Below are 17,032 nucleotides of genomic sequence, written 5' to 3' on the forward strand. Positions count from 1 at the left end.
CTTCACGAGAGCTTTGCTTGTTTTCCTTAGGCGAAAAATGAGTCTGCAATAGGCAAGAATCTAATTTTTTGCTTTACCTTATTCAACATCTTCCTTTAACGGAAAGCAGAGCTGACAATAGGCTCCTTTCCCACACTGACTGAGGGAAACGAAGAGAGGTTTTCCTTCCCATTGCCTTGGTCCCCCTCTCCCTCTAATTTCCATAGTCAATTGAAGCAGTTTCCTCCTACATCTGTACTGCCAAGGCCCTCTCTTCATGCAGCACATTAAAAAAAAAATCCATTCTTTTATTAATGAGGTATTGATGTATTACTCAATACAGTGCCAATGGAATCAACTTCGCATGGCAACTTTTCACAGATTTGAGGGAGGCACGTAACATGCAGGAAAACTGTCCCAGCATTATTCTTGATGCATTCTTGCAGCTGCAAAAATCCCTGCCTCCTTCCCTAGCCAGTGGGTACCAACTGCAAGTCATGTTTGTTCCAGCCGCCTCTCACTCTCCCCTTTTACATTCATATACAATGTATGTTCCCTCTTGAAATGAAAAGGAATAGAGACAACCAAAGATTATGCATTTTGTTGTAAGCTTCAGAACACTCACGCAGTAATCTAATGTATGGGGAGCGGTTCTCGAAACTCCCATGTGGTGACTTCTGCTCTGAACTGCGGAGGAAGATCATGCTTTTCTCTTGCTGTGCAAATATGTGATTTTTATTAAACCATGCTCAATCTCCCTTCCCAGCACAATCTTTTGCTGGTTAGTCACACCACCACTTCTGTTTACATAACGACACAGCATGAAACTAGAGGAGGGAAAGAAAATTCACCATTTTAAGAGAAGTTTCAGTAGTTTTTGTTCAAATCGGACCCCAGCAAGGGCACACTCGCAAGCACTCACCTTGCTCTCTGTAAGTTCATAAATTTTCTGGCTGACATACGTGACTTCAGGCTTTGGCTCATTGTAGATGGCCCTTCTAGAGATATTTTTGTTGGGTTTTGAAAGTCGTAAGGTGCTTCCTTCGAGTCGCACATAGACAGAGTGAGTCAATGTAGCATGGTATGTTTCTGGATCATAGTTATAGATTTCGTTCATCCATCCCTAGAGAAGAAAACACTTGTTAACAGGCTTTTAAAACGCTGGAAAACCAAGTCCAGCATTCACATGAAAGTTTTAAATCACCCATGCTTTTGCTACTGCACAAATACAACAAAACAGTAAATGTCCTAAATGAAGTAGCACCACGGTGAGATGAGGACTGTATTCTGAGCACACAATTTGTTTCTCTAAATGATTTTGTCTATGTAGCACAGTGAGCTCTCACCTCATCTTCATGAAACACTGCAAGATCTGCAGATGCAGCCTTGCTGGGAAAAGCCAAAGGGCAGCCAGCAAAGGGGACACTGCAGAGCAGCCGTCTGCTTGCAGCAAGCATGGACATTTCAATCACCAACAGACAAGGCAGAGCAAACAGTGCACCTGCTTATAGACAACACTGGCATTTTAATCACTGACAGTTAAGGACTGAGTGGAAGACCACAGTGGAGTTTGTTTTAATGCACCATCACTGCTTAAGATTATTTAACGTGTTGTGTAACTGCCCAGTTACAACACAGGAGTCATGCATGTGCATTTGTTTCTGTGCAGTGAAAGAAGCAGAAAAACAAATCAGCCCTGCTGTAACAAGCCTGCAAATGCTGACTCTATCTGTGGGGGTGATGTTACTCCTCTTCTCTAGCATCTGGTTACAGAAAATGTAAGATAATAAATGAGGCAGAAGACAAGCCAGAATACTCATTCAAGGATGACAAGCTTTCCTTCTCTTAACCTGCCATACAACATTCTTTGATAATGACTCCTACCTGCACATCAAAACTTTCATTCAGCACATTCAATATTCACTAATGTCAACAGAAAGCAAAGGAGACAGAAAGCAGCCATGCCCTAGAGCATAAAGTAAAATGGCACCTTTACAAATACCTAGGTGCGTATAGAAGAGGGAGAGCATCCATTGCTAGGAAGTTGGGAGAGCTGAAGGAGCATCCATAGTATTCTTCAAAACAGAAGTTGTAACTACCTTATGCAAAACATCCCAGAATTTACTGCAACATTTTGATTTAAAGAAGTTTCCACCCACACACAGAAATGTAAAATGTATTTTAACACTTATTTCCTTCAGTGCCATATAATTTCTCAAAGTAGACAGCATACACTGTCTTAGGTGCCATAGTAACAGTGATGTTTTGCTTACTCCAACATCTAGCTCCAATTTCACTAGAAACTGAAAAAAACCCAGGTAAATCAGCATTTCTTTAATCTTCAGAAAAATTAAGTCGTTCATCTTTGCTCAGTTCCAAAGCAGACTATCTCTTTTATTAACAGAAATACCTATACCCACATATGCTCTTTGAAGAAGCTTTGTGTTTAGGTTTTTTGCTTACACTGGGTTATATACAACTACCATATAGGAAATACAATGCATGAGGGAGAGTTTTCTATAAACCTCCAAGGCTCTGCACAGCAGGGGTGATGTATGTTTGAGCACATCCCATTTCCTTCCTCAAAATTATTAAGTCAAGACATCTTTGAGCAGACAGCAATTAATTTTCAGCCAGGAACTCCAGCAGGACTTAGTGAAGCACAAGGACATCACATGAGTTGCCTAAAGCCACTGTGAGCCACTCACTCTGTGCAGAACTGGAATATCCATATGGCCCACAGGTCTCTGGAGAGACTCCCACCTGCCCCCGGATCAGATCTCTGAGCTATTTGTAGCTCAGACACCAAAGTCGGGACACTGCAGCCGGGCAAATGCACAGACAAAAATGTGCTGCCTCAAAAGTTTACTGACTTCTTCCAGGCTGAAGACCACACAAGCTGCACAAAGAGAAAGGGGTACTTGGATATCCACATGAGCCCTTTTCGTAACTGTAATAAGCTATGATGTTATTTTCAGTAGGAGGGTTAGCAACCTCCGGGTATATACAGTGCCCAAGAAGGAAGGTCAGAATACACTTGAAGATTCTTCAGTTTCCTGCTTGAGATGGAACCAGCATTGAGATGGAGTTTTCTAACACAAGCACTTGAGCTGAGCAGGCGACAGGTAGTGATGAGAACAAGGAGTGATTTCCACAGCATTCTCTTGACTGCTGTGTACCATAGTAAGAAGTTAAAATCCATGAACACACCTTCAAAGAAAAGCTGAGACAACATGAGTGCTTAGGACACACACCAGATACACAAGTTTTTTGCTGTAACTTCTCAGTAGCTGTAAGACTGTAAGTTACCCAACACCCCTATAGTCATGTTTAATTTTATCCCTCCAGCACATACTGAGCTAGCCACAGCTGCAATAAAAAGGAGCCAGGTCCAGCCTACAGTAACTGATTTAAGCCCAGTGAATCCCTGTTAACACAGGGAACTGAATTCATTCTCCATGTCATGCACTAGACCAGAACCTTTCCTATCCCATGTCTTCTGTAACAGTGCCAGTACCAGCCTTTCTGCCGTATTTCCTTGCCCTACACAGCTAAACAACAGGAAAAGTCCTTTTCAAGACTGCCACCTTCCCAGCAGCAGCAAGACATGGCGAATTTAAAGGACAAAAATAAACTGAAACTCGGCTTCTCCAGCTTGTACATTCTCTCTCCTCTTTAGGCTTTCAGGAGCTCTGCAAAGTCCCACCTGCTTTTCTGATCCCTACCATGTGCCCAGGCTTTCCTCTTCAAACAAATGATTAGCTGTATAATCTGCCAAACATACAATTCTTAAGTCCTGGACTGCTGCCTCCCTTGCCGACTGTACCTAACAAACCCAGAGGTGCAAGCACTGCCTCTCATAGCACAGCCATCAGCTTTTTAGCAACTGAAGAATCTGTCCAAGACTGTTAACAATGATTTCTGGCTGCTTAAGGTACTGAACATTCAAAATCTAAGACCAACAGAAGACAAATGCATTTGCTGCCTACATAGTGATTTCTAGACAAGGAAAAGATCGTCTGCTTCATGTATTTGAGGCACAGCCCAAAACCCAAAAGATAGAGAAGTTCAAATTCAAATATTTAGTGTTTTATTTCAGACCTAGCCACCAGTCAGGATGAAAGAGATACCTACCACATCACTATAAACCTTCCTTAGACATGACTTTTTTGTTTCCTTATTTCTAAGGATGCACTGTTTGGTTTTGCATTCAACTTTCAAGTTATTTTGTAACCCAGAGAAACACTGCATGGCTGAGAGCGAATAATATGTGTTAATACTTCACCAAATAGTGATTCTTCACTCTATTAATGCACCTGAAAAGACATGCCAGCTGCAGGAATTTCTTCTCCTCATATCCCCAGTGCTGGTCAAGGGAGGGATGACACCTTTGCCTTCTCACCACGGCAATTTTCAGTTTTGTAAATTGTTTTGTTTAGCTTAAACAGGATTGAAAACAAGACCAAAAATGAAGCCAAAGTTCCTGCATTTTATGACCAATTTTAGCAGAAATACCTCTGCCCCCTCTCTCAGCAAAAACAAGTTGGAACAAAAGATTTACAGCCTACGGAAACTGTTTTGCAATGCATCTAAACAGAGAAGTTATGTTACCATAACGTCCTAGAAACAGATACATTTTCCCAAACTACTGAAACAACAATGGATTTCCTTGTGTAGGAGAGCAGTGACTGTATGATGGGTCTTTCTTGTGCTAGCGAAGTTGTTAAAATAAGAAATTTAGTAATTCAGGGAGGACAATGACCATAGTCATAAGCCACTCTGCAGCTGCTTGCCATTTACACTGATCCTGTGATCTCCATTTACAAAGGTCAGCAGTTGCTCTGGATTCACAGCTGAAATCAGGAGAAAGTGCCTCACCATCAGACCGGTAACTAACCTGGCAAAGCCTCTGGTTAGGATACTGGGCAGCATGGTTGGTACAGCAAAAGTCAGTTATTATCCATGAACCCCTGAGTGCGCTAACAGGATCTGGCCTGTCTGTTAGGTGGCAGAGATGGAGCTGGCTTTCAGAGTGCAGCATGTCACCTCTGTCACAGCAGTGCTACCAACAGGAACAAATGGGTCCATGGAAAACAGGCACCTGCATAAAATGTCTTTAAAAGGCACATCCTGGCTTACTTTTCCCCTTTTGTGACTCTTGGCTCCAAATCTTTTATTTTAAATAAAAGATCATTACTTCTATGATATTTTCAAATACATAAATAAAAGAATCAGCAAGTCAACTTCAATCTAAACCCAGATCTGGATTAAAACTAGTCCCAGAGTTTATTAGTGATATTAACAGGTTGATTAATATCCACTATCATTAAATAATACAGTCAAGTGCTTCATCAAGAGACTGCTGATCACCCAAATCACACTAACTGTATTAGTATCCCTCTCATTACCACTATTTTATAACACTTTAATAGTATTTTGCTTGATGAACAAGGAAAAATAATGCAGTATTTTGAGCTTTTATTGACAGGGAATCTAAAGACACAGAAAAGATCTAAGATGGGCAAAAGTAAGCATCACCTGAACTGGAAAAAAAACTACTTTCTTTTGCCAGAGGCTGCTAGCAAATATGATATCCCTTGGGTGACGTTCAGGAACAGCACACTGGTAAAAAGCTTCTTGCTGTATAGTTGTGGCTCAAAAAGCTTCATTTCTCGAGCAGGCACTGCCAAAATGGTCTTCTCATACAAGTTCTTTCTAACTGAAAGGGTAAATTTATCACTTCCATTTCAGCTGTTACTTAAAACCTTTTGTATCAGCCACCAAAACACAAGGGAATGAACAACTGAGAAGGCCAATAAGGAAGTTAGAAAAGTAATGCACTCAAGAGGAAGAAAAAAGATGTGGGCAGAAGAAAAAAAAAAAAGGAAAAGGAAGCCAGATAACTGAAGCTACAGAAATAGAAGATAAGAAAACACACACTGAAGATGCACGGGGGTTGTGTGCATCTTCTGGTTGGGGGATGCTCTTCCTCCACAACAAAAGACGTTTGAGTGAACTAAGCACAGGAATCTACAGAAGCACACAGTAACCTGCCCAGCAGTGGTTTATTCTGTCACATTGCAAAGGAACAATTTTGGGGAGACAATATTAATGTTCAGGTATTTCAGCAATTGCTGAGGGGAATTCTCCAGTAGTTCTTGAAATCAGGCAAATGCAAACTTCTTAAACAGTATTTACACGGGGGAGAATGCACACGTACTGGATTCAAAAATAGCCCAACAGTTTGGCAGAGTCCCAACTCCTACAGCCTCGTAAAGAGATCTTAACTCACAGCATTTATCATAATGGCATGGAAGTAGCCCAGGCCAAAATACAAGACCAACAAGTTCTGAAGATAACATCTTTATGCAAGAGCATCAAGTTTGATTTTCTTATATTCAAGTGAATATTATTACAAATTAAGTCTTTATCTCCTTTTTCAGAGGATTTAAACTGCCCAGTGCTCATTCTGACAGATGCAAATAGAAAATAGTTGTATGAGGTAGGAATAGTAACTTGCAATCTGCTAAATCATATTACATTATGTTCCACTACAATATGGGCACTGAGCTGGTTTTTAAATTCCTGAAGCATTAAAAAGCCCTTTTATAGGGCTTTACATATTAAGGACAATTACTTTGTGTGCTACTGAGCGAAATAAATACTTATCAGATCATACAAAACAATAATCTACATTAATACAGACTTCTCCATGCAGTTTATTTCTTGCCTACAGCCATTCTCATAAAATATATCTCCCGGATAAAAGGATTAAAATACAGTTTAAAGGTTCCTGAATAACACCTAAGATCTCAAAAAGCCAGTTTACCACTAGCCAATAATGAATAGCAGGATCTTTACCAGCTTTCATGTATCAAGCCAAATCCATACACAGGGTCTCAGCACCCAGTTAACAAGGACAGAACTGGAAGTTTGTCAGGATTTGTATGTGTAAGCAGCAGGTAAATCAGCTGGGCAGACAGGAGTGTTCAGTTTGCATTCACAACAGCAAACAAAGACCACAGCTCTTTCAAGAAAAGAAAAGACCACAGCTCTTTCAAGAAAAAAAAGAGACCACCAAGGTAAAACCAGGGCCGAGCATACAATTGCTGCCTGAATTCAACATAAGTTGGCTTTTATATCCATTTCTCCAACTTTCCGGTTACCTAAAGATACATGAGATTAGCTAGCAATACACTACAGATTCTACAGCATGTAATCAACACCATTTTAATTTGAATTCACACACCCTTTGTGTTCCTACACATCTGGATATGCACCTTCAGAAAGCTCAGGATGGATTTAATACATACAGAAATACAAGAAAGCATTCACAAAAACTCTGGTAAGTGATGTGAAGGTTGTACCACCATCATTCTGAAATGCTTCTTTTACGTATCAAAAAGAGAGCCTGAGAGCTTGATTTCAAACCCAGCTTTCAGGCACTCATTTTATTGAGATGTAATCCATATTATACAATGCAATATTTAAGATAGCAGCACACACAACCACTGACATCATAACCCATGAGCACGTCCCTTTCATTGCTCGTTTCTCCTCCTGTTGTAATTAGGTAATGTTGGAGGAAAATTCATATGCTCTCCAACTACCTACGCTTTACTTGAACGCCATGCTTTTCAATCTGCTTGGACTGAACAGACAAGACAGACTAATTACTGTGTAGACAGTAAAATACCCCAGAAACAAAATATATCTCCCAAAACGCAGCTTCAAGCACAAATGTTACTTTGCACACTAAACTTTGACGCTACTTGCTCTCAGTAGTTCCCCTGGATCGTTTGAAAGCCATCAGCAAAACAATTTGCCCTTCTACTTTTGAAGGAATTCTGGTTTTCTACTAGTCCTTAAGGACACCGAAGTATTACATATTCTTGGATACTAAATAATTTGTGCCCCTGCCAAAGCCGCCTGACTCTAAAACAATACTCTGTTTATAAGGAGGGATAATTTAGCTCATTTACACCTTCAGAATAAATCTAGTTTACTACTTCTACCCAAAATAATGCACACAGACAAACACATAAGAAATGTTATGACCTCACCTTCAGTATTTCAGGTTCTTTGATGTCTAGAGCTCCTGTATTCCATTGCTTTTTCATGCTTTCATGAAATTTGAGATATTCATGAGTACGTGGCGTAAGAAGCCAAATCACACAGACAGCTATCATAAATCCAAGGGCCATTCCAAATAAAAGTCCACTTAAGTAGCCAGGGAGAGGGATAATAAAGTAAGCATAGACTAACAGTGTTAAGAAGTATAAAGTTTTCACTGGTATTTTAGGCTGTTGCTCATATGGATTATTTTCATCTTCACTACTGAGCAAAGTACCATTTTCCTCAGTTATCTCGGGATCAAGCGAAGTTTCAGCAGGTTTATCAGTTTTGCTTTCGTCCTCTAGCAAGGAAAAGTCTTCAGAATACAGTTCACAAAACTCCTCATCCTCTCTGCTTGCTAGTGCAGACAATGAACATTTTTCAAGTACGAGTGACGTTTTCGAACTCACGCCCTTTGTGCTTGCAGACTGAGAGCTTTCGGTCTCTGTCTCTTTTGCGTGTTCCTCAGCCACTTTTGACTGATCGTTCTTACTCAGGTTAGAGTCACTTCCATAGAAGTCCCCTTCAGAATCACATTCTTCTTCCTTAATGCTGTAGTTGTTATTGCTTTCCAAATGGCCATTCAAACTGGAAAGGTTTGAGAGTTCTGAAGCACTTGAAGATAAGGCTTTGGGCCTGTGGCTACTACTTTCATCACCCATTATTTTACTGAGCAGCTGAAAAGGCTCATAGATTACTTCAGAAAGGCGTCTTTTAGTATCTTCAATTTTAGCCTCCATTTCAGGTACTTTAAAAAAGGAACGGGTGTCAGAGGGAGATGTTAACGGAGATGAGGGGGCAGTTTTTGAATCGCCACCTGTAGCTCGAGGTTGAGTGAACTGTTTGAACAGATGTAAGTTCAGTTTCGAGTCAGGTGGCCTGTAAGACACAGTTTCAGATTCCTGTTTGGAAGTGTCTGTAGACAGAGATTTCACTAAGGTTTTCATTAGCTGTCTATGTCGCATCGGTGGGGTGGGTTCTTTTGGTTCCACATCTGTTGAAAGGGACTTGACTAAACCCTTAAAAGGCTTTGAACTAGAAACTGTGGATGATCCACTAGAGCAGACAACTGATCTGGAAGGGGATGAGGATGGTGAGGATGACAGGCTGGATTTCTGTTCCACAGGTGGTGCACCTGATGAGCTAACTGTATGACATGAGTGTGATGAAGGAGACAGGACTAGTGGCACTGCACTGAATACTTGGGATGTGGAAGGAGAATCCAACAGCTTTACAGTCTCTGCAGTTGGCAGAACTGCAGGCGATGAGGACAGGAGTGATGCAGAGTTGGCCATGTTAAGCGAGGTAGCTGGACCAGAAAATTCATGGCCAGTATGCTCAAAGCAGAGGTCTTCCTTGGCTTCAAGTGCTGTTACAATGCTTTGGTCATCTAGTTCCTCATCAAGAAACTCCTTAAACTCTTCTTCCTCCTCTTCTTCCTCCTTCCCAAATGCAGAGAAATGAATAGTGATGGTTTCTCGGGAGACAGATCGTTGGACCTGCACTTTTGGTGTTGACTGCTTTGAGGACATTTCAACAGTTTTCTCTGCATGGCTACTGTTCTGACTTGTCATTGCAGGTCCCAGAGATGTGTCAGAGTCTGTAAAGAAAACATAATACTATGTTAAATGCTTTTTTACCCCCTTTCTTCCAAAACACCCTTATTTTCAAGTGCTAAGCCAAATACAAAAGTTACACACAACAGGTCAGTCAGCTGAAAATTAAAACACTCTGGACACTCTTCATCTGACTGGATTTAAAGCTGTCTTGTCAAATTACAGACTGGTACTATGAAACTGACTGTAGATTTATTTCATTGCACAAAACACACCTATATTTTAGTTAATACCCACTTCTCATCTGCTTAACTACCTCATTCTTAGTATCACTGAATGCAAGAACAGGTTCAAAGAAACCCCATCCCACCCCAGCAGACTGAAATTCTTCACTCCTAACTCTCAGCTCCTTCTACACACAATAATTAATGTTTTCTATTTCTTCTAAATAAATAAAGTCAGAAATATGTAAGTCTTCACGTATGAGGTCAGTATCATCTCTTGTATATGTGTTTGAACTGATCTGTAGGAAGTAGAAATTTAAACTGCATTTTATCATATGTGTTATCATCGTTTATGGTTGGACTCGATCATAAGGGGCTTTTCCAACCTAAATTATTCTATGATTCCATGTTTCTTGAACAGTTTTGCTGTAAGAACGTGTAAAGACACTTCAATAGAAGAAACAGTTCTCACTGACACAGCAACACTATGTTTGAAAATACTAATCAGCTCAGTGCACACACACCGCTTACGCGATAGATACACTCACACCTGCCTTCTACGTCAACTATGCATTATTTCAAGTATTCTATGGACCCACGAAAGTGGGCTTAGCGTATGTTTACATGGAGAGGAAATATCACATGTTTAAACCAAGGTACCCAGGATCATACACAAGGATGGATCACAAATTACAAGATCAGCTCTGCCTTTCCGGCTGCAAGGCAGCACTCCATCTTCATTGCCGGGACAGCAAGTTTACCACTTCAGTAACTGAATTATTTTTCAGAAGCTGTTAAAATGCTGTAATCAAACTGTCAGGCTGAATTAATGAGAGGCCTTTGCTGACGTTTAAAGAGCAGTTCAGAGGAATGATTATGTGGTGGTGAAGAAATGAGTGCTTCACAAACAGTTGTGATATCAGATTGTATTATACAGCAAGCCAGTACCACCTGCTTGTCATCGTCTCCCTACTAAAGGTTGTAGCCCTCCGTACTTGCTGATGGAGCTGTTCATATAAACATTTGTTTAACTTGTCAATAAAATGAGCTGGGTTGAACATTTTAAAGCAGCAGGCCCTTGCTACCCGGCTCATCAGTAGCTGGGTAAAGCTGGAACAAAAACGAGTATCTATCCACAGCTTCCTACTCACTATAGTTGTCCATTTTATGGCTCCCAAATTGTTGAGTAGTTTATTCCTTGTTTTATCTAGCATTTGTGTGATTCCTAATCAGTCATATCTGTATATATAACTTGGTAAGAGTTATTGTTGGTAAGAAACTTGGGTCTCTCAATTCTCTGTTGGATTAGCACACTTGGGAAACCACCAGCACAGAGAATCTGTGTTTTCTACAGACACAGTTCCATTTCACAGCTGAAACTGGAAATTTCCCTATTTTTTAGACAAATGCACCCAAATATATTTTGGAGAGGGAAAATACTACTCCCAGATGTGTATCCAACCCTAGCCCTGGACCATCAGCCATAACACATCTCTATCACTTTGTGCCAGTTGTGAAACTGCAAAACTAGCACACGAAAATTTGAAAGTACAAAGGAAAGCCTTTAAAACACTGTACACTAAGGAAGGAAAAACCCACCCAAGAACTGCACTTGTACACGATGCTGTGGGCATCATCTTGAAATGTCCGACCCCTTCCCTTCTGCCTACCCAGCACTAAGAGTGTATCAATAATCCAGCAACACAAGAGGAAAACATTAACTGCTCCTTCCACCTGCTAATAACATTTCCAGTATGCTATTCTCCATCTAGAAATTCATAAGTTGGGTTAGCTCTTTAGCACACTATTAGCACAAGTTAATTACCTTGTGTTTAAACACCAGTTGCCATGTTGTGCTAATGCAGTGCTAATTACCTGAAACAGATGAACTTTACTTGCACACACTAAATGTACCGAAAAAAGACTTTATTGCTTACTGAACAAGCAACGTTTGGAGTTTTTTACATCACGATTAAGTAGATAACACAGAAAGGAAGGAAATTCTTCATTAGCCAATATTTGCCTACCCTTAAACATGTTACTATACCATGAATTATGTTTTACAGAAGTGCATTCTTAAATCCACACTATCAACAGAGCAGCAGTGGAACATCAACATAATCCAACCGCTTGCACTTGCATCCTCAGCCCATGACTTATAAGATAACTCAAGAGTATCCAAAGCCCTCAACATCTGGCCCAAGTGATATTTCAGTTGAGGGGACTGGTTTCCAGGAATAACCATTTTTATTTGGGCAATAACTATTTTTAGTCTCCTTTCATCTTGCTGAAAGTTTCTGTATCAACCCTGTTTATAGGCTGGTTTTGCTGCAAGGCTTCTCCCAGACATAGCTTCACAAAGCTGCATCTTGTATCAAATTTTCAAGCAATTGGTATGTAAAAAACAAAGCAAACCAGTGTACAACACAGGAGAAATATATGCAACGCTATTTACTTAAGAGAGCGTATGTGTTTTGGCCAACAGCGGATATTTCATTACAGGCATTCTGAATATCAATTTGGATTACAACAATAGCATGCCTTCTAGATTATTCCAAGCTTTTAACAACTCTAACCCCTCTCAACACACCAGTTACTCTACTGAGAGTAATTTCTCCCTACAAACACAGGATAGGGGATTTCCCCCTGCTCTGAGCAGGCCCCTGTTTCCAATCCATTCCTGAGAACAATTCCTCTTTTTTGTTGCAAAGGATTTGGTTGGGGAGGTTTTTGTCTTGCTTTGTTTTCAAAGTAGATGTTGGGAAGCTTTTCCACAGTGAATACAACAGTAAAATTCCCAATTCCTCCCACTGCTCCCATTACTGACAGCTCTTCCACCAGATGTTCATTTTAGATAAAGATATTTCTTCAGATTCTTGAACCATACATTTTTACCCCTTAAATCATTCTAACAGATTGACTTCTTACTGATTTCCAGCTATGTTTTCCTCTCATTTCTCCCACTTTTTCCTACTCAGCTCCTCTCCCAGCTGTTTGAAGACGTGGCATTCCTGGCCTCCCCATTTGAAGGGAACAAATCTGAAGAAACTGCAGATTACATCAATACCTGCAGAGATGTAGGTGTCTTTACACAGGACCCTTCTTTTGAAAGCCACATTGTCCTCACCTTCTCTGGCTGCCTGTTTAGTTTTTTATTGTTGCTGATTCTGAAGACATGAGGTATCAGTTTTATTTATGTGGCTGGCAGGCCTGAATAATAATCTTAGATCTTTAGGCTTCAAATGATTCAAAACATTTACCTGGAAGGGAAGGAGGCTGCTCAGAAAACAACTGCTTTCCCCAAAGGTTTGAACTTTGGTTACTTCTGTAGGGCAGAATGAGAAAGCTGCCAACCAACTTCCACCTTTTATGTTAAGTCATGGCACCCCCATTACGCACATAACAGCAGTTTCTAACCCCCACCTACAGGCACTGCTTTTAGAGCACTATAACATGAAACAGCAAGACAGGCAAATATTTCTTGCCCAGCCCTTCACCACTGAGCAGTGAGGAAGTACGGTCAGGAGCTGAAGATGTGCCATTATGGAGGTGACAACACATCTCCACCATGCCATGATGCACCCGCTGATGAACAGGGACACCCAGGGAGAGACCAGGTGTTGGGCAGCACTGGGTCAAGTTTGGCCATGGCACCTTCCATAAGTATTGCTACAGGAACACGTGCTCTTACCTACACCAGGAATGACTAATGGGGAGTGTTTACAGGAACCGCCAAGCACTCCATCCTTCTGCCCAACAGCATAAACAGCCTTCTCCAGTACTGATAAACCCTCTTCCTTTTCCCTGCAGCAAACACCCCACCCTTCCTCAGCTGAGCCCCAGAAACCACCTATTTCACAGCACTGAGAAAACACAAGGTGCACTCAAGTGCCTGATTTAAACAATTACACTATCAACAGTATAGAGAAAGCAAACATTTTCACATTTAACAATTTAGAAAGTGCTTCAGCCAATAGACAAAGCAACAAAGTAGGAACTAACTTAAAAGAACAGGTCAAAGTGGCATACACCCCCCTTATTTCATCCACACAGTTCAATTTAGCCACATTTACTAATTAAATAAGGGATACTCAGTAGACCAATTCAGTGCTTTTTGTAATCAGTCAGTTGGAGAAGCAGGACAGAGTGGGTAACTAAATTGCAGCAGCCAACTACTCCAGTCACATTGCTATTACTTAATGCAACATCTACACAAGGGCGAAAGGGTATGCAGTAAAATGCTTTCACAAGAATCAGCAGCAAGGTTCAAAACTTGTCAAGAGTAGTTTCTCTGCTCATTGCTACTAAACACAGACCTAAACAAGTGTTCTCCACAAAACAAAAACTCCTTTCCTGCTAAGTACAGAAAAAGTCTTACATGTTATTAAAAGCACTGTAATACTTTCCCCTTCATCTGTCAGTTGCATCAGAAGAACAAGCCCAAAATGCTGTTCAGGAAGCCACTGATTTGATTGTTGATAATGCCACAACTTGACTTCATGAGGATTGATATCACTGTTCAAATGGAAAGATGTTTCTAGCTGCTTACATCTCTGCTTTCCCCAGTGACCCTTCTGTCCTGTCACCCTTTTCAACAGGAACCTCCTGCTTTGGCAAAGCTATCACCAGGACTAGGAAAGAAGTAGTTGTACTTTCAGACTGGTGGGGCTCATTTTTATTATTTTGGGTTACTCAATAGTCATTTCCAAGTCTCAGACTGAAGACAGATATATGTGTATTACTGTAAATCTATGCCCCATTTGGTAGGAGGGAGAAGCAGCATATTTGGTTTTAGACTATCTTTGCAAGGCCTACGTGGTGTGACAAGAGCCACAGAAGATCTTACGTTACCACAGGACCACCCTAACGCATTCAGCCCCTATTTTCAGACCAGGTTAGAAGTGTGCTAAATCTTTCCCAGTTTGGGAAAACCTGCACAAGCCAATGTGATCTGAAATTGTTATTTGCTCCCAGAACTCATAGAGTCCACTCAACATACTAGAGACTCAGCCAGCATCTTCCTTCCAACAGCAAGAAATACAGGACTGTTGCTATTCTTGATACTTATTTAAAACAAGTAACAGAGGTCTCAGCAGACAAAATTCCTTCTGCTAAGAGCTAGAAGTCTTCATTTCAGGGCCTTCAAAACAAAGCACAGTATTAGTGATCCTTATTGGAAACAGCCTTTATTTAAGCAACACTTTAAATCATCAGAAATTTACATCTCCCATAATTCCATTACCACTACTCTGCCACAAAAGTAGCCAAGAAAGCCAGTTCCCATTTAGACCAGAATGACCTCACTGAAGAGAGATCACAGCTGCTGGGACATTCTCTGTCACGTAAATATAATCTCATTCAGCAGATTTATTTCATAAAAGACAAAATAAGAATACAACCCCCAAATTTCAACATCCTTTCCTATCCCATTGAAATTCCTAATTATGACAAATCACATTCCCCTGGCATGTGCACAAGTTAATGTATTCCATGGTTAACATCTATTATTCCTTTTACATCCACTAGTCATTACTTCTAAATGAACTACACAGCAAGTGTTGGTATCATCACACAATAGCCCTGTGAAATCTTTGTGTCAGAGATCTAGTTACCCAGCCTGAAGACAATACTTGAAAACTCACTTTCCAATAGGAGTAAGACGGAAGTTTTGCTTCACCTTTCACGTTCACACAACTGGATTTGAGATACAGAGGAGGGAAAAAGAGGAAAAACCTGAATAAAACCTGGTTTAAATCTAAGCACAGAAATGAAATCTTCTGTGTTGAGTACTATTAAGAGAATGTAGTCCAGTGTGTTCAACAGAAGTCAACACTGGGATCACAGCCAAATTAGATGATGCCACCCACTATGGACTATAAAACACACACAGGTATTCCACAGCACATATCTCTAACAGAGGTCAACCAGGTTATCACAACAAAGCTGGTGAAAGGCTAAAATACCTTCAACAGGACTTTTCTGAGCCTCATTAAAAATCAATAAATTATATTTTTTTGTGCAAATGCCTTTAAAGTAAGACCAATCCAGTTAAATAACCAGTGTTCAGGGATGCTGAGGGATACTTAAATGAAAGATCCTAAGCAAGATTTTAAAGTGCTGTCAATAAGACTATACTTTTAATGAAAACTATGAACCTATCAGAGACAAATAAGGGGGGCTGTTTAGTGAAGTCTAGGAAAGAAAGGTCAAATAAAATTGCAATGGCAAATAAGGAGTCTTCAAAGTTACTAGAAATCTTCTCTTTCAAAGACAGGCATTGCTAATCACATCCTCAATACAAGCTTGTATTTACAGTGCTTCAAAAACAACCAAATACAAATTGTTTAACATTAGCTAAGCGAGTCTATTCTACATCAACATTTTCCCCACAGATCTAAGACAGGTCAGCTACCACATTAGTTTCTCTGCCCTCGCTGATAAAAGATTCATTCGCATTCTTTCCTCTTTTCCTTCCACGACACATCACTTCCACCAAAACCTTCATAAAGCTACACTACAGATTGATTCTGACAACCACAAAAAGCAAAGCAGTCAAAGGATGTCCAGAAACTCAGAAAAACTTAACTTCTTCCTATTTAGTGCTGTTCTGAAGCCTGAAGTGAAGCAATATTTGTGAGAAATTGAACATTCCCCTCAGAGAAAAAAATAAAAGAAGTTAAATCAAAGCTTAAAACAAAACATGCAATAACTCATAGAAGAACAGTAAACAGTGGGCAGAGAAGAGCCACTTTATTCTGCTACATATTGTGACATTTATTCCTTTAAAAACAAGAACATATACAGAAACACAGAAACAGGAGTTTCTGCAAAGGGAACGAATCACAGTTGTAGGACACGCTCCTTATCCCTTTGGCTTGTAACCCGAAAGCCACATTCACGAAATGATGTATAACATTCCTCTGTTCTCTGCAGATTCAAACTGCACCAGAGTGTAATTTCATTAAAGAATATTTACTCCCATTTGCACAACGAAAACAAAAGTTCTAGCACATTATACTTTCTCTATTCTTCTCCTCCTATGACCTATTTATTCTTGTTTATTATTCATAACTGCAAGCAGCAGGTAGCATCTTTTCCTTCCAAAACACTCAGCATTAAACACTTCAAAGGGACCGTTCGCTACTTCCCTGATACCCA

The 17,032-nt window shown here is 40.3% G+C and overlaps 1 protein-coding gene across 2 annotated transcripts in view; it reads right to left on the reverse strand.

Moving 5' to 3' along the window:
* TEX2 (testis expressed 2) overlaps positions 1–17,032 on the reverse strand; it is a 49,627-nt gene that overhangs the window by 18,719 nt on the left and 13,876 nt on the right. For both annotated transcript variants that reach the window (XM_080629623.1, XM_080629622.1), the window contains exons 2-3: positions 8,043–9,694; positions 902–1,102 (exon numbers count right to left, since the gene is read on the reverse strand). In XM_080629623.1, the coding sequence (XP_080485749.1) occupies positions 902–1,102; positions 8,043–9,668 (1,827 nt within the window). In that variant the 5' untranslated portion in view covers positions 9,669–9,694. The remainder of the gene's footprint in view (positions 1–901; positions 1,103–8,042; positions 9,695–17,032) is intronic.

Source organism: Psittacula echo, assembly GCF_963264785.1.
Source record: "Psittacula echo genome assembly, chromosome: 14".
In the NCBI taxonomy this organism is placed as follows: Eukaryota; Metazoa; Chordata; class Aves; order Psittaciformes; family Psittacidae; genus Psittacula; species Psittacula echo.